The 24,843-nt window shown below is 44.6% G+C and overlaps 1 protein-coding gene across 1 annotated transcript in view; it reads left to right on the forward strand.

The window, feature by feature from the left end:
• Positions 1-24,843, forward strand: part of usp43b (ubiquitin specific peptidase 43b) — a 62,318-nt gene that overhangs the window by 19,521 nt on the left and 17,954 nt on the right. Inside the window, exons 3-8 of the mRNA XM_068719138.1 lie at positions 1,668-1,765; positions 7,895-7,987; positions 11,436-11,571; positions 12,014-12,158; positions 20,246-20,408; positions 23,433-23,544. Of these exons, the coding sequence (XP_068575239.1) occupies positions 1,668-1,765; positions 7,895-7,987; positions 11,436-11,571; positions 12,014-12,158; positions 20,246-20,408; positions 23,433-23,544 (747 nt within the window). The remainder of the gene's footprint in view (positions 1-1,667; positions 1,766-7,894; positions 7,988-11,435; positions 11,572-12,013; positions 12,159-20,245; positions 20,409-23,432; positions 23,545-24,843) is intronic.

Below are 24,843 nucleotides of genomic sequence, written 5' to 3' on the forward strand. Positions count from 1 at the left end.
AACACTTTAGGTTGCATGTTTTATCTGAAGCAGCGACACGATGATCAGCTGAGTTTTGACAGTTTCAGCGTTTTGTGGGAGAGAAGCCCCGCGGTGCATGCAAAGGGTGAGAGAGGGTGGGTAGACGTTTGCCATTGTACGAGTCAGTTGGTGCAGCAGGAAGGTCAGGTTTCAGTCTCGCGCTCGGCCTTTGCGAAGCTCAAATGCTCTCAGAAGAATAGACTCCGGATTTGAAACGGCGGTGAACTGAAAAGGACCCTCCTGTCTCTCTGCCTGTCTCTGTCTCACACTGATTTCTCAGACGCACACACACACACACACGTACACACACGGCCTCCACTTCCCTCTCCATTTTAGAAATTCTAAACCTCCTTTCAGCTCCGTTTTGTGAGTGGAGGTCATGGTCGAGCTGCCAGCCTTGGAACGGTGGCAGCCAGTAAGGGACCAGGAGCAGCTAGAACTCAGAGGAACAGCAAACAGAGAGCGAGCGGTGTGTCAACAGAGACGCATCGGAGAGAGTGCATTTCCACTTGGCACCGCGGCCAGGTGTAAAAGCACTGAAACGATACCATGCCTTAATGCGTTCTCAAGTACCTGACTTTTGCACCCGGCCATTGTGGGGGTTGATAGCGTGCGAGCGGAGAAACGCTAACACGGTGCTTGTGTGCCGCATGATGGGCCTTTTAAGCAGAACCACTTGGTGACTGAAGGAATGTTTTTCAGGACGTTTTGCTCGGCTGGTGAGGCGTGAAATAGAGTGGATACTGTACAGAGATAACTGATTCAGTGTGACAGCTTATTGTAACTGTAAGCACTTTTAGATTTGGCCCTCTGCTCAACCCCTTCTGCAAATGAATGAGGATGTTTAACCTTTTAGGAAAAGCACTTCTTTGCTTTCTTGCGGTGAGCTAAATAAAAAAGACTGACACCACTGTAGCCTAGCTCGGTCCAGAGGTTACAACATGATATGTTCTTTGTTTAATCCTGAGAGTAGTATTAATCTTCTTATCTAGAGGATCCCAACATTTCTAATTATTCCTTTAATTAGCCCATTGAGTAGCTGTTTAACAAACACTATACATTTTGCATACTGTGTCGCTTAAGATGCGTGTAGTTTAGATAACAATTGTGCATCAGTATTACCAAGTGTAACAAATGATATTATATGTAAAACTGCATTATATAAGTCGTTAATAAAGTTCTGTAAAACCATAAAAGTAACTTTTGGTAGTCATTACCGCACAGCGGTGATTGTGAGACACCCTTGTGTGTGCCATCCCACTCATTTGCTACCTTGGCTTTCAGTGATTATTCTGCTTAAAAAAAAAAGAAGAAGATATTTTTCTCCTTTTCTTTTATCTTCATCTGAGGCCAGCTTTGTCTCTGTTGTGGGTGAGTAGATGAAAGAGTCGAGACAGGGTTATGTTTCGGTCAGTGCTTTCCAACGCTTTTGAATATCACTTTATTGCCATGGAAAAGCAAGAATGTGCTAACGCTGCATGCTACGGGAGCCTCTGTAAGGTTTCCATATTTATTGTTGCACTGCCACAAAATAAAATATGAGTTTCCTCTGACAATGATGGCAACCAGCTAACCTCTGATGGATCTCTAAAGAATGTGAGAGTGTGACAGCGGCGTGTTGATGGGTGGCCTCCTCTGTGCTGCAGGGCCTCGGTGGAGCTGAGGAGCTGCTGTTTCCTGACCCGTCCCAGCAGCCCAGAGTCCAGCACAGCTTTGTCCAGGAACATTTCCAGGCACAGTACAAGTAAGTCTCCTCTCTTAACATACCACACACACACACACACACACACACACACACACACACACACACGCCTGCCAGGAATGAAATCCACAAATACGTACGTCCACAACAAATCTAAAGGCGTCTTAAGTCTTGGTGACGCTAAACTCCTCCTCTGAACAGTGATCGTATAATCATAGCTACATCATTTTTGCAACAGTAAGCACAGCAGGGCTCTCGATCTTTGAAGCAGTGTGCATGGGGCTTTAGTAAACGTGATAGTTTGTAAGAGTTTGGAGGATGCCAAGTCATAAATACTAGTTAAATATGTCAAATTTAACAACATAATGCTTTGTTAGGCTCATTTTCTGTAAAGCATGGTGGAATTAGCGAGCTAACTAATGGACATCTGGATAGTTGTCTCTAGGGCTGAGACAACACGTTACCTCCCCCGCTGACGTGTGTTGTCACCATAACAATCGCCATTTTCTTTTGAACAAGTCAAATGACCACAGAAAAGAGTTCACTGTCCGTTTGATTTCTATGATTGCCCCGTTGTCAGGGATCCGGTTCTGGATGCTACTGTATCAGTAGACTGACATGAGCGTTCTGTTCTGCTCTAACATCTGGGGGAGTTTACTCTCCAGTGACACCGGCCAAAGTTTTTACCTGAAGTTGGGTTATATTCACCAAACACATTGGTTAGTCATCATCCTAAAAGCCTTCCTCCTCTAAAGAGTAAACATACTTTGTAAAAAAAAGTATGAGCTAAGCAGCTAAACAAGGTTATGTTAGAATGAAATAACATTTATCCTTATTATAACACTAGGACTTACTAGCTGTACACTGCAATACCAGACCAATGCTGTTTCTTTATTTCTTTATTTGTCTTTGATGTTGATTATCAGCTGCTGAGGATGCTGACTCAGTGCCTGAGAGGGCTTCCTCTGCCGCTGCTATCACTGTTACCTGCATATCTGTGTTCTACGTGAACAGAAAGCTTGACCGGCGTAGCAACAGTAACTGAAATATAATGGTAGACGACAGGTCCACATCACCCAGTCCACCAGGCTTACATACAGTATTCCGGCTCCATCGATCAGATGTAATTGTTGGATACAGCTGACGTAATGCAGATGTCATTATGTCTTTTACATGGAGGTCCTCTGAGACACAGATGCCTGGCTGGTAGCACAGTCAATGTGCACAGTAATAAACAAGCAGGCAATACTAAATAATACTAAAAGGTCTGATGAAGAACTGAATCCCTTTAGTACAAGTACTTCTTTAGAGTGCTGTGATTGGGGTTGTGAATGTGTCTGGTGTGTTTTGGATCATAAAGAGTTTATTTTAATTTACTGGTTACTGTTGTGTGGTAATGTAAAGCTTTTCACCCCTACTGTATAATCAACATTTCTAGTGCAGCTGGATGTCCTCATGACTCCCATCAGTCAGTCATCCTCACGAGGAGGAGACAGTCCATTTGTATTTGACATGATATGTACACCTGTCAGCTGTGAGCCAACGGGAGAGGAGTGTCATTCAGATGTGGAGATGGCCTCAACTCATCCATGTGCCAAGTGTCGGTCTGGTCCAAGAAAACATTCGCAAGTTTGCACTGCAGATTTATTGCGGTCATGTAAAAACAAACAAAAAAGAAGATATTTACTCTGCGGTTAATGACTCACAGCTATTAACAGTGATGCTCTTTCATTCAGTCAGATCTGTCTTCGGCTGTATCTTCTGTCTCCAGCTCATGATGCTGACGCAGCAGCCCAACACACATCTGGACTCCATCCGTAAACCACTCCGATCCATTAAAGATGTCTTAGATCCAACAGAACCTGATCTATGTTGGATTAATACATTTTTTTTAAACTGCTAATATCTCGTTCGTGGGCACCATCAGCTCTCTGCGTCTCTGTGTGACTGCCAGGGATGCATCTGTCAGAGCGCATCTCTTAATTGCCGCCCTCCCTGTCAAATGTTTCAGCTGTGACACCTCGGGTGTGTCTAGACAGGAAGCAGCAGTCTTGGCAGCCAGAATTTGTTCCTCTCACCCACTCAAACACTGTGCTGGCCAGGGAGAGCGAGCGGGGCTGGAGCATGGGGAACATTACATAAAGCACAAACTTTACAGAGGGACTCTCACGTCTACAGTAAGCGTACAGTCGGAGTCCATCTTAACGATGCAAAAGAAGCCCGCATCACGGGGCTGAGAGGGTTTAAATGGAGATGAATGCGTTCTCACTGCTGGAATTGGACTTTGAACAAATACTTGCTGGCTCCTGTCGCTCTCTTTTCCTCGGAGTCTCCCGAGGCCCCACCGCTGCCCGTGTAGCGCTTCACAACGCAGTGGCCGATGCGATCCAACATCTCGAGTTGACGGACCGGAGAATCATCCTCGTAATAGCACGGTTTGTCACCGTGCAATCATCGCGGCCATTATAACTGTTCAAACACGTTCCATCACTGTCCGAGCAGGCCAAGCCAAGACTTGTTTGATCTTAATGTATGTTATCTGTCGTCAGACTCTGGAGCCGATCAACATCAGAGCTGTCTGTTTCCGAGCACGGCAAAGCACAGCCCTCACCTGATTTATACTTGTATTGCTCTTCACCCTCTCTGATCAAAGAAGCAAATCTTAAATCACATGAAAGCCTGGGATCCCTGTCTGTACGCGGGCGAGGCTGCAGCAGAGACTGCAGTGAAAATGTCTTTCTGTCGAGCGGCGTTCATTACGGCGAGGCCGATTGACGGGCAGCCGAGCGTTTCACATTACGAACGTGGTGCAGTTTCGGCGCGGCTCGTCTTACTTTCTCTGAGAGACCCTCTTGCAGCCCAGTAATGGGTCTGTTTACGATGTGTGTGAAGTAATATTTCAGTTAGTGAATGAGGCACGCATTAAGCTTTATGCCTTTTCCTATTTCGGATTATTAACTAGCGTTCATCCCCCGACAGAGGAGAGCTGCCGGGCTCAGTGAGAAGAATTAGCTGCCAGTCTATTTAATTTGATCCTATTGAGACTTTTTCTTTTTAATTGCCTCTCTTAGGAGAGAAAATCAATTAGCTGTAGATACCTGCGTTACCCGGGGACAATCCAAAGCTCCAGCAGTGTGTTGCAGTGCAAAGCATCCAGCTCGGGGTCTCTTCAGCATGGCTGCGTTCCAGACGGCGGCATACATACCTCTCAACCTTTGCACGCTTCCTCCATTAGAGCATCACCAGAATATCACCTCTTCCTCCGCTCCTTTTCCTCTCTTTTAAGTGTTTCAGAGCGGTGCGGGGCACATCTATGTTTTAGTGCAGGCTGAGTGTGATTTGTATGCATGGAGTGCAGGAACCCTCACTGTTTCCTGGCGAGAACAAGACATCCGTAGGGCGGCCATTCTGCTCTGCCAAGAGGGAGAGATCCAGTAAGAGCCAGTGTCAGCTGGGCCTGCTTGAACAGAGCTTTATTCACTCCCCCGCCTCCTCCCCCGCTGGGTCCGTCAGGTGCCCTCCTATAAGGAGAACACATTTGATCGGTTCATCTATGGCTTGATTTCCCATGGTAGGATGTCGCGTGAATGTTGTAAAGATTCAACACACAGAAGCTTGGGGAGTTTTGAGAAGCAGCCAGAGGATGGGGGGTGTTTTTTAATTCATGGTTTATGACTCCAAAAGACACTTTGCCATTTGAAATGAATCAATTCACTTTCTTGATCTAAACGAAATATATGTCCGTCGTGATGTAGAAAACATGATTTTTTCTTAATGTGAGATTTAAGTCTCCCAGAGTACTCGCACCCTCTGTGCTTTATTGCTGCTGGGTTACGCTTCACACAAGTCTATTTTCAGTTTATGTGCAGCAGCGTGCTTTCAATAGTGTCACAGTGGAGCCGCAGAATCAAACCTGTCATATTTGAAGTTATTTCACCGCACACAGTTGCAGATTTATGTCCATCATGCCGATGATAAAAGAAATTAAATCGAAAAAGTAGTTCAGAGTAGTGCCGTTAGCACTGTACCCTGTCATTATGACATGGACCTAAAGACATCTGTTCATGTTTAGTGTAGAATATTCTATTGAAATCCATTGACGGTGAGAGATTTCACTGCTACTGTAGTGCTATCTCCTCAATGACCTCTCTGCTTTTTTTAGGTAGAACGTGTCTCGGGAACATGTTTTACCTGAGCAGACAGCAGCCCCATCCGTCACTGCGATGCAGTTACTCACAGTCACACCACAGTGTGTTAATGTGGATAGAGACGTCTCTCTCTCTCTCTCTCTCTCTCTCTCTCTCTCTCTCTCTCTCTCTCTCTCTAACGGGTGTGTCATACTCATTTCAATTCCCTATCCAATCTTTTTTTTTTTTTTTATTCCCTTCTTTGCACTAAATATTCCTTCCAGCTGGTTTGAAAATGAAACGTAGGCGCTTCCATGCACAACTTTGACAGCCCAGATTCGAAAACATCGACTGAGGATTGATTGAGCCTTAAGATCAATGGATCCCAACCATGTCTGACTGGATGTTATTAAAAACTATCAACTAGGTAAAAGTGGAGATTGTTACAATTGGACTGACTGACGTGACAAAATAACGTCAACGTTGCCTTTTAGTTTCACATGGGACACGAACAGCAGTGTCCTGAGTGAAAGTCCTGTGTTTGTTAAAACTCAAAGGAATACTTTTTATTCCCTTTCTTGCTGGGAGTTAGATGAGGATCAATACCTCTCAGAAATCGGTCTATTAAAGATAAGGCTACAGCCAGTTAGCTTAGCTTAGCTTAGAAACAAATGGAAATGATGAAACGGTTAGCCTAGCTCTAAAGTTACTGCGTTCTGCCAATAAATTGTCCAACTAATAGCTCCCTGTAAAATCATAACGTGTCATTTTTACAGGTTTTTTTACTGTTAGCTTAGCACAAAGAATGGAAACAGAAGGAAACAGCTAGCCTAGCTTCAAAGTTACTGCGTTCTGTTTCATACGATTTAACCGTCAGTGTTTAGGTTGGTCTGGTCAGGTTTTATACATTATTACACATTTATACTTTGTGTTCAGCTAACTGTTAACAGTGTTTCTGTTACTTCTATCAGATCTAGCTAACTGTTGAGACTCACTGCACTCTTGATCACAACACGTAGCTAGTGTTCACGTGTTGACTAAATATGTGGATTTTTTTATTCTTATACTTATTTCTATTTCTTTCAAATTAGTTGAGCTACTACACAATCTTTCCACGTATCCTCTGCAAACTGCAGAAACACCGTTTGGGGTACAAGTACTTCTGTTTGTGTACCACTCATCTAGAGGGGATAGCTTTATTTCAATTTCACTTTGCGTACAAAGTATTTACCGTCTACACACACTGATGCTTCTCATTCATGTAATCAAAGAGGTTGATTGAAGGCCCCTCTTCAAGATTCACTTAACTATTGAGTATTTATAGAAGGTCTTATCCAGGAAATCCTGCACGGATCAACTCTAAATGCTGGACAAAGGATTTAATTAGGTTGCAGGACAGTTTACAGAATCACTTCCAGCAATCAGTCCATTAACTTCAGTGGGCTCGCTGACTCATTGTTCAGATAATTAGCGAACTGGAATACGTTTCCCCCCTGTGAAACCGAGTGGGATTCATTGAAAGGAGTCTTAATTATGAACAAAGGGAGTGAATGGAAAACTATTGTAATAGGAAATCACCGCTGCACACATCTGGTCAGTGTTCTGTGTCCAGAGGAAGAAAGGAACGTCACTTAGGAAAGCGCTGCTCTTCTCTCTGCTTGGGATCCGGTAACGGCGTCAGCGTAACGGCGCTGCTGAGAGTGATGCAACAAGATGGAAACTGCTTCTGTGCTGGTTCCCCTTTGTAGCCCGGGGAGGGGGGGGGGGGGCTTTTTCTACTACTTACCCCCCCCCCCCCCCCCCCCCCCCCCACCCGTTCGTCTTTCTCAATTCTCACCAGTTACATCACTCATCTTTTCCGTTCTCACAATCAGATCAAGAGGTTCTGCGTGTTCATTTTCGACCGTGTCGTTCACTTGGGTAACGAGATTAAACGGCCTCCTCTCCTGCCAGACTTAATCAGGAGGACTTTGAGATTAGTTTGGAAGTCGTCGGTTTTTTAAGACTATTGTAAATGTGTGCTTTTTTTTTTTCCTCCCCTCAGATCTTCACTGACATGCCCCCACTGTATGAAGCAGAGCAACACCTTTGACCCATTCCTCTGCATCTCACTCCCAATTCCTCTTCGCCAGACCAGGTGAGCACTGCTGTCCAGAATCCACACATTCTCACTCAAAATACAGATGCTTGGTCAGCGTTCTTGACGCTGGAGGTGCTAAACTAGCGTCAGTTTTGGACATGTCAGGAGTGGTGTATCAATATACGCTCAATACATGCATAGTGTCTTTTCAAGATATACTAAAAGGGTATTATACAGGAAGTTAGGTTCAGGCAACAAAACCACTGAGTCTGGTTTACTAAAAGAGTGTGGTTGACGTTAACCTGATTGACTAGCGACTCAGACTAGCCACTCACGTGACTAACTTTACTCACGACTGACGTGACGAAATAACGTCAACGTTGCCTTTTACTTTCACATGGGACACGAACAGGAATCTGTCTATTAAAGATAAGGCTACAGCCAGTTAGCTTAGCACAAAGAATAGAAATGATGAAACAGTTAGCTTAGCACAAAGAATAGAAATGATGAAACAGTTAGCTTAGCACAAAGAATAGAAATGATGAAACAGTTAGCTTAGCACAAAGAATAGAAATGATGAAACAGTTAGCTTAGCACAAAGAATGGAAACAGAAGGAAACAGCTAGCCTAGCTTTGAAGTTACTGTGTTCTGTAATACTGTAATTTGTTATTTTTAACCTTCGACTTTTGAGTGAATTTGACAAACAACATGTGACGTGTTGAGTAGTGAGTTTAAGTGGGGCTGGTTGACATATTTTGTTCCTTTTAGGACAGAGCCATTTCCCCATGTTTCCAGTCTTAATGCTAAGCTAAGTCAACCGGCTGCTAGCCGTAGATTCATATGTACCGTACACATGTGAGAGCAGTATCATTTAAAAAGGGATTCAAATAGGAAAACAGTCTGGACAACACCCAGCTTTGTTCATGCACTACAGACAGCAGGACCTCTGGTATCAAGAAGCAAAGCTGGTGGAAAACACTCTCAGCACTGAGGAACAATGTCTTATTGAACTTTGCATCACAACACCCAGTCAGCCTCCGTGTCAGGTCACCAACAGGGGTCAGCCTGTTCAGGAGCTTTTACAGGTTTCTGCTGATCTATTTCTCAACCCGAGTTTGACCCCTGAGGCTAAAGTTCACTGGCTCTAAACTAAATTGACCAGAAGTGCTGGTAGATCCATTTTGTTACCTTTGGACAGGCTAGTCCCCCCCCCCCCCCCCTTTTCCAGTCTTTGTGCTACGCTAAGCTAACCGGCTGCTGCGTATATGGTCAAGTGGCTTCAGACTAATCACATTCCCAAACTGGCAGAGAGGCAAGAGGAGTGCCCAAAAATAGACCAAAGGGGTGCTACTCAATCCTCAATACTCTACCTTGAACACACAGATATGAGAGTCCCATCGATCTCATTGTTGCCGTGAAAGTGAATACTATCTATAGTATAACCTCAAATCTAAACATAAGCCTTTGTCAGAGCTTTCTAGGCTAAAATGTACCTTTTTTAAATGAGCTGCATGCTGAGCTCTACTCTGTCCTGTGGTTGACTCACAGAGGTGTGCTGATCACTATTTTAAGGTTTGCCAGGGTTTCTTCTAGCTAGTTTCCTTCCTTTTTTTACTAGTTTTTTTAAATAAGTCACGCAAGTTGAGCCAGCATCCCTTCTAATTTGGGAAAAAAAAGTTTTTTAGGAGCTTTGTTCTGACAGCGAGCCAAGTCGAGAGTATTTAGTTAGCGTCGCCTCTTTTTACTGTGTGGCAGACCGGGTGAGAGAAAACACTTCTGAGGGATGAAAAGAGGACAGAACAGATTGTCTTTGAAAATACTTTTTTTTTTGAACGCATCTCTCTGTGTGAAGAGTTCAGCTCACTCCTAACAAGATCACGTCTGTAAGCCATAAACACATATTGTTTGGTAGCAAACATTCTCTTTGCCCAGCGATCCAGACGCCGGGCTCTGTCCACTGGCAGCCATCTGCTCTCTGCATGTCAGATGATTTTGTTTACACTTGATGCAAAGCCTGCTGTGTCAACGTGACACGGACCATAAATCAAATGAGTTAACACGTTCGGACTGTAAATATCTATAAGCAATGTTATATTTCAACTGAATATTGCATCAAAAGAGACGGGAGCGAAACAATCAGGGTGGCAAGTCAAGAATATTGTCATCAACTGCATCTCAGATTTGTGCTGTGACCAATAAAATCCAGTCTCCTCTACTGAGCTATAGTGTTTTGTTTTGTCCATGCTGCTATGAAACATCTAATTGGCATAAATTGGGGACAGCTGAGGCTTGATTAGTGCAGTTTTCCAAAGACTTGCTGCTAGTTTATAAATCACTATATGGGGCCAAAATATATTTCTGATACGCTTGAAGAATACAAACCAACTAGTTTCCTTAAATCAGAGGTTCCCAACCCCCGGGCTGTGGACCGGTACCGGGTCTCTGAACATTCAGTGCTGGACCAATTATAACTACTGCAACAAATTATACCCCCAACACAATGCACTGGTACATGACGTCTGTTTGAAGCCTACAGTACCTACAAAGAAATACAGAGTTTCAGTCTCTTTACTGTTGTTATTTTTTGTTGTTAATAGCGAAATGATGCACAGGGCATAAAAGCTTGTAAACCCCTTCCTTAGATACGCTAGATTAGTCAATCTATTTGCTCAGCTTTCGTTGAGGGGCCGAGCAGCTAAACCAGAACCAGTTTGGAGGTGAACCATGTGACAGACCTTCATAGACCTTGATTGCGTATTTATTCTTTATTTCTCAGAGTGCACATGTTGTGAATGTAGAAAACATAACCGCCTCGGCTGCAGAGTAGCGTGTAATCCTGAGTTCAGTCATCTGTCCTGCTGCTGGACGTCCTCTGTATTCGCTGGAACCTGCGTGACATCCAACATCCAACGCCACCACTCAGAGCCTCATTATACGAAGCTCAGGAATTCGCCAAATGACTTTGGTCAACTTTTTTTGATTCATGGACATATTTTTCTGGGTTAGAAGTTTCTGGTCTTGCTTTTTTTTGTGTATCTTTCAGAGGCAATGTCCTGCTGTGCACATGTGAAAATGTCTTCATCTGTTTTGCCTCTTCTTTTTCTTTCCTTTAAGTTAAAACAATCAATTTCTCCATGTGATATCTCTTCTATGCCTCTATCTACAGACTTCCACAGGTACCTGACAGGGCTCCTCAGTGTGCTGCTATTCAAAAAGCCATTATGTCCCAGCACCCTGCTCATGTCAGCGCTGCCTCTGGAGAGGTCAGAGCCAAGCGCTCCCTGTTTTTAAAAATGCAATAGAGATTCCATTATTTGGCACACATAAAAATAAGTCCTAATGATCTATTATTAATGTTAAAGTGTATTGATTTATTCATGAAAGTCTTCTTTTGTCCCTTCCCGGGGCCGTGGAGGAGGCTGCGGTAGAAAATGGCTCGGCAGTCTAAATAGAGGTCGTTCTATTTCCCGCCGTCCCTGATTGTGTTTCTCTGATCTGTGGCAGGTCGCTGTGCGTGATTCTGGTGTTCAGCACCAAAGGACAGCGGTACCTGCGGGTCGGGCTGGCCGTGCCTCTGTTCGGCTCCGTGGCCAGCCTGAGGAGGATGGCGGCTGATGAGGGGAAAATTTCCCCAGACCAGGTAACATAAAGCAGGATGTGGACCCGGGTTCCACTTAGGTTTTCACTATTTGAAGCCGCAACTATAACGGAGCAGCACGGCGCTCCTCGGCTTTCACATGAGTGTGATTACAGTGATTTGTGGATCTTATTCTGACCTTTCCTTGCATGTCATTGGTTGATTTTTCACTCGGCTGAAATACATTAAGCTCTGAGATTAGAGAGAATAATGGTGCAAAGGATGGTGTTCCATCAAGTGGGTTCAAAGTTCACTCCCACAGCATTATGCGATCTAACGTGTGTGTGTGTGTGTGTGTGTGTGTGTGTGTGTGTGTGTGTGTGTGTGTGTGTGTGTGTGTGTGTGTGTGTGTGTGTGTGTGTGTGTGTGTGTGTGTGTGTGTGTGTGTGTGTGTGTGTGTGTGTGGTGCGTGCGTGCGTGCGTGCGTGTGTGTGTTCGTCTCCAGGTGATCCTGACGGAGGTGTACTCCACAGGCTTCCAGCGCTCCTTCTTCGATGAGGAGGATCTGACCAGCATAGCTGACAATGACGTCATCTACGCCTTCCAGGCTCCGCCCCTGTACATCAGAGGAGGCTCCGCACGGATCTCAGGTATAACCGGCATGTGTGCAGCGATCACATAACACACATTGACTTTGAGTAGAACTAGTTTGTGGTTCTGCATTCAGGGCTTTCCCCCTACTTTAATGTGAATTTACAGGACAGATCTGTAAGCAAACAAACCAATTTTATTAATTTACTTTGCTTAATAAAACCCGCCGGGAATGTGTTTTACTGCAGGGGGCCCTTGGAGAGCACATTAAGAAGGATATAACTTCCTATAGAGCTCTGCGAATTACATCTCCCCCTGTGCACATCAGATTTATGTCTTAATTTCTTCTACTTCTCAGCTGCTGATGTAAAATGTGTGCTGAGAGGTGCCTCAGTGCGTACTATCCCCTTGTTTCTTGCTTTGTGGTGTAAACAAACCGGTTCTGCTCCATTGTCCTGTCTCACAGGGCTGTAAGTGTTTTCCCAGCACTGTGTCAATGCTGCTGTTGTACCTGAGAAATATGACTTTTAGTGCTTTAATTATGTTGCTCAATGACCGCATCGAACAGTGCTGCTCCCCCCTCCCCCCCCAAGACAGTCTGGCTGGTCCGCATGCTGGCACAGACTGAATCCCCCGGGTTCTCACTGGCTCAGCCTGCAGGGGTTGATATGGAGACTCTACATCACCACTCAACACTTTTCTGTGCAATGCAGATTGTCCTGTCTTTCACATTGACACGTTTGCCCTGTGAGAATACGTGTAAGATGTTGTCATCTTTAAAGGAACAGCCACACATTCGGGAGGTGTGCTGGTTTGCTCCAAATCTTAGAGTCAATACATCAACAGCAGGCCTCGAAAAATAGGCTCTGTTTCCTGCATTGGGGTGATTTTTAAAAGAATGAAAATAGCAAACTGATAAGTACACTGCAATAGCATTTTTATGTTGTATACGTCTTAATTCTAAGGAAAGAATACAGAATAATTAGCCCCTCTGGCGTGAATCTCTTCCATAAACTAATATTCATAATCTTATTTTCATTCATGTCTTTCATCACATTCATTCTTTTATTCAATCATCTTTCCCCCTGCTTGAGTATTTCCTCCTCGTAGTATTCTACATTTCTCTCTCCATCTCTCACTCACAAAGCCACAACAACAGCTCCTCTTCACTCTGAAGTACGTTATTTCCAATCATTTGCACGGCGCCATGGCGGCTTTTTCTCTGCGTCACACAAAGCCCAACTTTGGGCAATGCACGCTATGATGTGCGGCAGGCAGCTCTTATCTGACTGGAAACAACATTTGGTGAAGCTGTGTTGTTGTCCGGGTGGAAACGGCTTCTACTCGATGTTCCAGAAACGGGTTGTGATAGAGAAAAAAGGGTAAAAGGCGGTAAAAGGTGTCATAATTCAGGAGAGAAGAAATGTGACCCTGGGAGGAAACCGGGAGAGGACGATGAAAAAAAAAAGGGTTGGAGTGTTTCTTTCAACCTGATGCCACTCATGAAGTGTAACAGCAGTGGCGGATGAAACGGGCTTATTTTAGGTGATATCCACTCATCAGCTAAAACATTGCACCACTTCATATGACCTCCATTATTTGTTTTCCTTATGTAACGTTTTTGAGGCAACAACCCCAAAGTCATGCAAGATCAAAAAGGCGTCGTTAGCTTGTTTTGATACTTGATTGAAGAAAACATTTTACTTTCCCGATATCCCATCAGCCCCTATTAGATTATTTATGTGCAAAAATGAAATATTGAGTAACTTAATTAACAACAGAGCACAAGTATTTTCTGCCTCGCTGTTTGTGTTTAATCAAAGCTATAAAATAAAAATAAAACGGCATAGGAGTAAACGGCAGTCAAACATCACATTATCGTATAAAATGCACCTTCATTACATTTTTTCCTTTGCAGTCACAACAGTGATCTGTAATGCTTTCAGGCTGTCTGGCGCCATTAAAAATGAGATCTTTATGCCTCTTCTGCAATTACCAAATCTAAAAGGTTTTGATCCCTGAGAGACCCTTAATCAATTATCCATAAACACTGACATGAAAGTAAAGATCCGAGTCTCGTGGGTTAGATATGAGACAGAATAACAAACTCTCAGGGATCTCATTAAAGCTAAGCTTAGGTAATCTAAACATCATTATGTGCTGCTGTGCGAATGTTAAGGAAAGGTCGTCAATGTGGATTATGTCCTGAGGCGTTCGATTAAGCCACATGGTAAGTGTGGCGTCTGTGGGGAGCAGCTTCCTGATTGGGTGGCGCATGCACAGTCAACGCGTCTTGTGGGCAATTAAAGCAAAAGAGGTGAAATCTGAGGGAAACCCTGTTTTAATGGTCAGCCTCCTTGTTACTCATAACACACTTGATTGTAATTCGCTGGCATCTATCGAGGAGATTCTGATGTAATTCACTCACACACTTCGATTTGAAACCTCCTGATGTGAAGGGCGATTAGAGGCAGTAAAGAGCTGCTGTGCGTCTGCGGTGAATGAAAAAAAGAACAGGACTTGGGATCACGCAAAGGCCGACCGATGATGACGCGACCTTCACGCTGCTGACTCCCATCCTCCTCTCTGTTCTCTTTAAAGTAATCTCTTACATCATCCTCTCACCGCTCCTCTGCACACTAAAGTCAGACATTGTTGTCTTCTGAGATCACGTCGGGTCACAGACGTATTGACTGGGCAATGTGGCTCCGACCACCGGCCGCTGACTTTCAGGTGTTAAGGTGAAGACACATAGGTGGTGACGTCTGTGCCAGGTCGTACGGATGGTGAGAATGTCTAAAAAAATCGACCATTGCGTAATTCAAACTAATTCAAAGTGATCTGAGAATACAAGCGCACGCACTGCTTATTGGGGGACCACTGTGCTAAAAAAAAAAAAAGAATAAAAGCTGATGAGAAGAGTTGCCGCATTGCATTCCATATTTAAAAGAAGGTCTGATGGTTCGACAGCTGATACTTCTGTGTCTCTTTCCAGACGGCAGCAGGGTGAACAGGTTGTGACTGTGGTGGGTTTTGTCTTTTAATAACCCCTTTGTTCTTCTCACCATCATCCCTGATGCTCAGTAGATGGTACTAATGATGATCTTGTAATCACCTGCTTGCCCTCCTGTCCTGTGCCGTACACATCCCATGCCATGTTTGTAAGGTTTGCAGCCAGGATGCTTTCTATTGCTCCTCTGTAAAAGTTGACAAGAACTTGGCACGGGAATTTTGCCTTCTTGAGTTTCCTTCGATCTTTGCTACCTTCCTCCACCTCAGCTCCATTGATGTAGACACGGTTGTGCGTCTTCACCTCCTCTTTTCTAAAATCAACAATCAGGTCCTTGTTTTTTACCGACTGGTTGTTGATTTCCTCTCTATATGAAGACTCATTGTTGTTTGTGTCATCTCCAAACTTCACAGCAGAGTTCTCTTCATGTTTGGGGTAGCAGTCGTGGGTGTGCAGCGTGAAAACACAGTCCTGGGGGGGCTCCGGTGTTCAACGCCAGAGTGGAGGAGGTTTTGCTGCCAATCCGAACTGCCTGGGGTCTGTTTGTGAGGAAGTCTAATAACCAGTTGCAGAATGAGGTACTCAAGCCCAGAGTGCTCAGTTAACATGAGGGAGATTGTGTTGAAGGTTGAGCTGAAATCAACAAACAACATTCTGATGTAGGTGTTGTTATTCTCCAGATGAGTGAGGGGCTGAGTGGAGACGGCATCCTCTGTGGATCTGTTGGCTCTGTTTGCAAACTGGTGAGGGTCCGGGCTGGCTGGGAGGTTGTTTTTGATGTTTCTCAAAGCACTCAATCAGAATGGGGGTGAGTGCCACAGGGCGGCAGTCATTCAGACCGGACACTGCAGACGTGTTCGCTACAGGGAGGATGGCGGCTGTCCTGAAGCAGGTGGGGATCACTCTCCTGTGACACAGTGATACGTTGAAAGCTTTACTCATGTTCACTCTCACATCCTCTGTGGACACTGACAGTGGGCGGTGCTCTGGAGGCGGGGCAGACTTGACAGCTGACTCTTTGTTGAGGAAATCAAAAGGAACATAAAAGGTGTTCAGCTTTGTGATCTCCACATCATCAACACATTTGCTGATATATGATGTCACTGTCGATTTATATATATTCCTCCAGATTGATGTCATTCTCCTGGGTGGCAGCATCCCTGAACATGTGCCAGCCTGAGCGTTCAAAGCAGTTTTCTGATGGTTTAGCCCGTTTGATTAGCTGGGCGTATGCAGTGGGGACATGGTCCAGTGTATTATTTCCTGTGGTGGAGATGTGGACATGCTGGTGGGTTTTAGGTAAACAGAGCTCAGGTTGAGCTCTTTAGCTGAATTCAACAGGTACAACGGTGAAAGATGGAGACAAAGACAAAAGGGAGGTTCCACTTTTGTTATTGCTCTTGGTTGTAAAAATTTGTTTTACAAGGTTGAACCCAAGAACAAAACAGTCATTTTTCATAAACTGAAACAGAACAGCAGGGCTGTCTAGCAGCACTGAAGAGAAAAAGCCAACGACAAAAGCACTACTTTATTCCGAACTTCATGTTAAAACGTTTGTTGACAAGTAACTGGCCAGTAGCTTCAGCTAGCTATGCTAACATTAGCGTAGCAAAACCACCGTCACTAAATAAAACTATTTTATTTTTCTTCTTTTGACTGATGTCACCAAAACAATCACTAGAGATTGACATCATTGGCCTAATGCTACCTGTGTTCTCGTGCACGTTTCATGTCCCGTTTAAAATCTGATGGCATCCGAGACCGACTTCCACACCTTCAGAAAATACTAGAAAGTGGATGTGAAAGGTTTGTTATAACGCAACAGCGTAACCTCACTAACGAATGGAGTTAGCATCTAGGTAAAGACTTGGCATTGGAAGCAATCTTTGGTTCCTGTAACTAGGAAGCTACATTAAAGCACATAAACACACCGTTTAATCCATTCCTCACACTTTTTGCTGTTTTGGAAGGGTGACAGAGAAAAGACACCACCCTCCAAAATCTTTGAATGCAGAGCTTTGCTCCGAGAGCCCCATAAACACCACTTCTCCACTCTAGCTTCAGCAACTTCAGGTGGTCGACAGACTCCAGGCCCTTCGCTTCTGTTACACTGCACAGACTTTATTAACATTACTTTGATATCCTACATAGCGTCTTGGTGAATCAAGGAAACTGGAGATACAATGTTGTGGTTACATTACATAATTTTCATACACCTGTATGGCAATCAAGTAATGGAGGTTTACTTTACAAATGAATAATGTATGAACTCTCAAAGCTCACACATTAGAGTTCTTTGGTTTGAGTTGGCGGCGCACTGACAAAATGTCATTGTGTGGAGTGTCGGTGCCAAGGACGAGACCTGAATATGAGATCACCTGCCGAAGAGCATTTGGAAAGCGATAGTTGGCTTTTACAGTGAAGTATCCACTTCACATTCTTTAAGCTCAGCTCTGTCACAAACAGAGAACAGGGTCGTCCTCCTGCTCATTCACCGCCCTGCTATCATTAAATGAGATAATCGCTCACTTCCTGTAGTCTGGATTTTGCTTGTTATTTTATGGACTGTTGTTGTTTAACTTGTGATAGACCAGCATGAGGTCCAGTGACTTGCACTTTCAGTTTCATTGATCCAAACATTTCCAATAACTCCAGAGCTTTGTAAAGTCCAAAAGTCAAAATGGATTGAAAAAGAAAAGATGTAATCATTTCTTTTTTTCTTTTATTTAACTAAATATTCTGCTTCAATCCATATTAGCTGGTTTTCAGCCTTTCAAAAACAACACTTACATAAAGGGAGAAAAGAATGTTGAACATCAGCGTTGTCATTGTGAGCACGTTAGCATGATGACTTTAGCGTTCGGCACCACTATGACAGAGTCTCCAGCCTGCCTATGAACTATTGTTGAGCATTCCATCAAATGAAATCATACGATCAGTAGAATTTGTTATCTCCTTCCTCCTGCCACACGTTGCCAATTTGTGCATGAAACATTTGTAGCATAAATCCAGCCAACCCACGGGGGCTGCACCGCTATGTTCAGACGGAAGAAGGAAACATTAAGTAATTTACTTTAGAGCACAAATTCATAAAAATCACACACAGCAGTGATTATTGAGTCACATCATCTCATCTTTCCTTTGGCAAAGGATCATCAGTCCATGAATTATGCATCAGCAAATGATACAGTATGTTATGTTAAAAGTATTTAAAACCTAATAACATTTAGACGATTAAAATAAGCCGTGAGTCATAACATGGGCCTGTGTTTGTCTGACCTCCTCCTTTGTTCAGAGACCTTGATGGTGGCTGTGCAGCTAATGAGATTGATGGGGGGGGGGGGGGGGGGAGCTGTGGGCAGAGTGGATCCCTTTAGGGGCAGAGGTGTTTAATTATGGGCTTCCACATAGTGTGTCTGTGTTTAGTCTGGCTCATCCTGTGCGTCTGCTCGACAATGAAAACGGCTGAGAGTGCAGAGGAGCGACGAGTTCACCGGCTTCCTGCGGCTTCTTAGAATTAGTTCGAGGCTTTTTTTTCATAATAAGAGATTAGGATCAACAGGTGTTTTGCAGGCTGAACGGGGGAACTTTTGGTGTGTGTTTGTGAGTGTTAACAATCCTGGAAGTGACATTTCCACCATAGCTACATGGGAATTGTCTACAGAAACACACACACACACACACACACACACACACACACACACACACACACACACACACACACACACACACGTCTCATACTCCCACCATTATTCATCCAGTGAACAAGGTAAGAAAAAGAAAAAAAATCGCATTGACACGAGCCTTGAAAAAAATGTGCAGAAACAGTAGCGTTTTTGACAGTGAGCCATAAAAAGTGATTTAATAAGCGATGAGAGGTTGGTCTCCTCCCCAGCCTCCCTGTATAAATCGTAGCGGGACAGGCCAGGAGGTGACCTCTGCATTTTACTGCTGTTTCATGAACATGTTTCGCCGGCCATTTAAAATGAGATTTTACACCATAAATCATCCCGCAGCTGTCAGAGGTCGCTGCTCGTGTAAATTACAGCACGTTATTCCAGCAAGTTTAACCACCTGCTTCATTAGAGCGACATTAATACATGAGAAAGCTGTGCGTTCTTTCATCACTCTCATCCTCGGGGGGTCAGGCCTCGTTTAGGCCCCGCCCCTCACGCGGTGCTTAACGTCCTCACTTATTCCTGTAAGAGGAGCGATGTGCTCAAGGATCTCAGTAACAGGATGGCTCAGCGGTGGCATTTGCTTTTGTCACTGATGAATCGGGCTTCAGGTGTAAACAAGGCGTGTTTAATGAAACGTTTTGGTGAAGCCAACGCCGCCGTTGGTCAATCAATAACCTTCTCGTCTGTGTCTGGCGACTCTAATTTTCCGTGTGATTTATCACCGTGAACTTCTGAGAGCTGACCCGCTCGCTGAGCCCAGAGGTTGTCCGCTGTTGTGGGGGGGGGGGGGGGAGTGCAGCTCTGCAGACGTCACATTTCACGGGGATCTTATAATATCTGCTTCTTTTTTCTTTTTTTTCTCGCTCTGTCAGTCACACTCCTCTGTGTTGGTGGGAGAGGACGGAGGACGGGGGGGGGGGGGGGGGGGGGGGGAGGAAGTGGTGCTGCTTGGCTCCCCACCAGGACGGGATGTGGAGCAGAAGCTGCATCAGATAATGCCTCCTGCTGAGAGTGCAGGCAGCCATTGGTCCATCTGTTCTCCCCTCTGAATCACTGCTCCCCAAATAGAAAAGCTGCTGCCTCACCACTTTATACATCTCAATTTCTCCTCCTCGCTCCTTGTTAGAGGTGTTAAGTTTAACGGCCACACTCTCGGCACAGGAAATCGGTTCGTCTTCCTCTCAAGGAGAAAAAACGTGAAATACCGTGTAGGTCACGATGTCAGCCATCACAGTAAAGTCTTTGAAGGTAACCTGTACCGAAAGAATGGGAAATCGCTGTGTGATCAGTGTCATCAGGATTTATCAAGAGACTGTGGTTGTATCTATGGCAAAAATAAGAAACGCTTTTATCTCCTGGTCCTCTCCTCTTCCTCTGACTCACTGTCGCATCTCTTTCCAGTTTGTTCTCACACCTCCTTCTCTGACTCTGTGCCGTGTTCCTCCTCCTCTGCCAGGGTACCATCACAGCCTCCCGTCATCTCCGTACTCCATCGGTCCCGAGGGTCAGAGGTTACCTTCCTCCGGGGCCTTGTCTTCAGAGTTCCTCAACCAGGGCGTCCCCGTAAAGATTCTGCTGTTGGTGTGCAACGCGGCAGGGGCCGGCCAACAGGCTGTGAGGTAATTATGTCAAGTGACTCTTTGCAGGGCAGGCCTGTCGAGCTCCTTCTCGTGTTGAAGTGATGTGCGTGAGGCTCTAATAAGAGTGACCCTCCAGAGTTAGGAGGGTGTTTGCACAGTTTGTTTATTTGCTACAACGGAAGCTGCAAACGCTGGCATGCCTGGTAAACCAGATCACCACCTACAGGAGTGACCTGCCATTATTTCCAAACGCCAAAAGGCGTGTCAATACCTGACTGGATCGTCCAGCCCGTGGTGCTCAAAGTGCTACTTTATCAGAGCCAACGCCTCAGTGCTGCTCTTTGTTTGCTTTCTGGAAGATGACACTCAAACGTTGTAAGGTCAAGTATCTGTACTACAGATACCCAAAGATTAATTCTGGCGTCGATATGATGGAAAAACCCAGTTTGTCTCTTCTACACCCATTTGTATTTCATCAAAGAGTAGAACTGTCTGCTTGGTTGTTCTCTTTGCTTCTCTTCGCTGTTTTCCTGTGCGTTCAAACATCACATCTTACCCTGATGACTCATGATGATGTGAATGATGGTTGAGGGTTGTTTGCACTTTAGTATTTGCATTCATTGATCTTGAACAAATACATGTTTCAAAAACAAACTTTTTTCACGTTTGCACATTTCATTTACAATCATAAAAAAATGTTTAGGGTTACTTTCCCTTAGAAAGTGTCCTCTTTTAACATGCATGTGATTAAGGAATAAACAGTGGATGGCAACATGGAAGAACATAAGCTGCCTTTGATTATAAAAAAGTATCTATTTGCGATTCGGTCCTGTATTACTTACATCAGATGGTATAAGATCTAAACCAACTTTTGCGATATCTCCCCCCCCCCCCCCCCCCCCCCCCGTTATGTTTATGTTATTCATCAGCTGGTGAGGAAGCACTGGGACATGCAGCTTAGCTTTTAGCCTTAGTATTTTAGCATTATATCACATATCTAGCCATAAGCCTGTTTGGGATTTACAGGATTCTCGTTTTAAACTCAACAAAAAGACAGTTTCCAACCAACCACTACCTAGCTACAGCCGATCAAATCTGCAGTTGTCGGCTAAAAATGAGAACCCTGCTTTTTGTTTACTTCCATGTGAAAAAGGGACACCCATTGTTCCAACGATGACTGTGAATTCCACGTATTAAATCAGCCACTTCTATCACCGGTAAATGCACGTGTGCCGTGCGACGGAGAGCTTGACAGGCGTAGCAGCAGCAACCCGAGGAGCTACATGTCAGTTCTCAGCTTTTCTGACTTGACTTGTCACTCATTGAAGTTTAAGGTTTCTGTTGGTTTCCCCGCTAACAGCTTCTCTATGTGCAGCGGCTCAGTCCACAGTCTAGCATGTCAAGGTCACATTAGCGCCCTGTTACAGAGAGGACTCGCATCTCACTGTGAGATGAGTTCCCGACCGAGGAATCTGACATCTGGCACTAAACAGAGATCAGACATCCGTCTCCCTGACAGAGTCCAGAGGGATCGATAGAGGTGAGCTCGCCAGCGCCGCTCTGGGAAAGTCCAATCCCATCCGTGTCTCACTTTCCCCTTCAAACGCCTCACCCTCGTTGATCAAACCAGCCGATCTCGCTCTCATCAGGTGACAGCTGGAGGACTCGTGTGTGTCTCTGTGTGTGTGTGTGTGTGTGTGTCTGTCTGTCTGTCTGTCTGTCTGTCTGTCTGTCTGTCTGTCTGTCTGTCTGTGTGTGTGTGTGTGTGTGTGTGTGTGTGTGTGTGTGTGTGTGTGTGTGTGTGTGTGTGTGTGTGTGTGTGTGTGTGTGTGCGTGTGCCAAGAAGAGGACATTGGAGTCCCGTACTCGTCTCTCGCTCTGGTTTTCTGTAGAATAGCATCACAGGTACATTTCTGAAAGTCAGCTGAGTGTGAAAGCTCTCAGTTGTCGTTGATTTGTCAAAACTGTGAAACCAACAGATTTAATCAAGTTTCACGTGTAATGTGTGAAAAGCTAAACGTTTGCTGTTTTTGCATTACAACTTGTGAAAGTTAATTTGATTTCTTAACAATTTTACTTGTTACATCTTGCTGCTGATTCTGTGGAGGCAGATGGAAAGATAAACATAGATCACTGCATGTAGATAATCTGCATGGTCCCACCAAGAATCTCTTAAGAGGGAAAACTAAATAAGAATAAATGTAGACTTCTGTGTACATCTTTACTTTGGGGAGGTGAAACGTTCGCTGTGAGGAGGAGGAGGAGCCACAGAGTTGCTAACACAGACGACTTTGAATTTAACACACTAAACCCATTTGCCACAAACCACGCAGCAAGAGAGTGGAATTGTCTTGTCTCTTGCAGTCTCTAACTGAACTAATTGTACTTTTAAGTTGTTTTTGATGTGTATATTGTCTCATGCCGTGTTGCGGTCGCTGCAGCAGCTGCTCCTCACCACCACAGAATGTTAATGCTCACCATCCTGAACAGTAATCTAACCTCTTTTACTCAGTGGTATCCATGTGTGATGACTGAGGATGTGTTTCTGATCCAATGTGTGCAAGAAGCTAAAAAAAACACCACATGAAATCATTCAAAGGATGAAATAGTGCAACAAAGCTTTTCATCCATTGCTCCTCTCTTCCTCCTGATTAATCTGCAGTTTATTAGCATCCCTTAGTCATTCTCTGTGTATGTGCATATGTGTGTCTTTGTTAGTCTCTTTATGCGCATGCATGCTCACATGGTCTCACACTAATAAATCTCAAGCATACAATGGAGGGCTGCCCTCAATTAAATGGGTATTATGGTGAATGTGTCATGTGATCTATCCTTTCAGAGGGATGCTTGTCCCTCTCCTAATCATCTGTTTTCACTCCTTATTATCTCTCTCTCCGTCCCTCCATAGATACGCTATAATGAGAATTCTGCTCTAGTGCTGATAAAGTTAATAAATAATTATTTACATTACAATAGGAGGAGGGGACGTGTGAGTTAATGTGGAGCGGCTGAGCAGCGGCGTTGTGTGTAAACGTGTTTTTTTTTTTCCATTCCTTGTTCAAGGTTTGGACCTCCGTTCCTGATGAGGGAGGACCGGTCTATCTCCTGGGACCAGCTGCAGCAGAGCATCCTCAGCAAGCTTTATTACCTGATGATCAATGGAGCTCAGGCGCAGGTACCGTGCACAGCTGATGTGATAATTGATCCGCGTGAGGCAATTCAGTTTTAGGGGTTGTTTCAAAACACAGTGGCAGGAGCTGGTGGGCGTTCACCGACTCTCATTCAGACTCCCACAAACTCAAAGGTTCTGCAAGTTGACGCAATGGCGTGCAGACAGTCGGCTGTAAGGACAAAAGTACGATCGTTTTCATTCACACCCTGACGTCGACTGTGAGTTATGACACTGCCACCTAGAGCGGTGGATTTATTATTCATTCTGTTTTGTATTTACTGCATTTCAACCAGAAACCCCCCCCCTGGACTCAATTTGCCGTGGAGCCCTGTGTAATAAGTCAATAGAAATTGTTCCATGGTGCTTGTAAAACGTACGTTTTAATAGCCCTGTCGCGTGGGCGGGCTTGTTCTGAGCTCCGGCTGGAGGCAGAAATGGGGACACGGTTCCCTCCTGCCGAGCCGGCCGGCGCACCTGTTCCGAGACGGGGTTTATTGGCTCGGGACAGAGAAAAGCATGCCCCGCACAACGGCCCTGTGTGGTGCAGGTGGGAGAGCTTAAAGTGCCAGCTGGAGGCAGAAAGGAGTTGGTTTCCTCTCGCTGCACCCGCTGGCACACCGGACCACGGCCAGGTTAACTGGTTTGGGACAGGCACTCACTGACGCACAGAGCGACTCTTAGTCCAAGGAAGTCAGAGACACACTCACGGCTGTTCTCTCATGTCATCCTGGAAACTATTGTGTGTTAATAAATGAGCGGATTTTTGGAGAGCCCTTTTTTAAAACACTAAATTAGCAATAGAGTAGACACAGTGGCTTTTTACAATACAATAATCGCATCATTGATTCATCTTTCAGTCCCCCGAGCTGCAGTGATTAAATAAGCTTCTTTATACCGAACCAATTAACGTCAGAAATTGATTCTTACAATTATGCAAATAAAAGTGCATTTATTACGTTGTGATGATGGAACCTTTTTGTTAAGCCCAAAGGTAGCTAGCTAGCTAACCCGCTAATCCTCAGAAGTTAGGGCTACAGCATATTTTTAATAATGATCATTTAGTTAACACACACAGTGCTGATTTCCCATCATTTGTCAGATGTTTCCATCTTCTACGTTAAATAAAGTCATTCTCACAATGTCCATTGTAATATATTTGCATGTATATTGCTGTGACAGGCTGTAGAGCAGTGTGTGCTAATGAGACTTGATTGGTTCAGAAGGTGAGGCGTGAAAGAAGCGCGCTTGCCTCGTTTACTTGCCACCGCTGGTGTGACTACTGTAAAACACGAGACGTAGTGA

The sequence above is a fragment of the Cebidichthys violaceus genome, unplaced genomic scaffold (genome assembly GCF_023349555.1).
Source record: "Cebidichthys violaceus isolate CVI_PGR_0920_01 unplaced genomic scaffold, fCebVio1.0.p SCAF_23, whole genome shotgun sequence".
Classification (NCBI taxonomy): Eukaryota; Metazoa; Chordata; class Actinopteri; order Perciformes; family Stichaeidae; genus Cebidichthys; species Cebidichthys violaceus.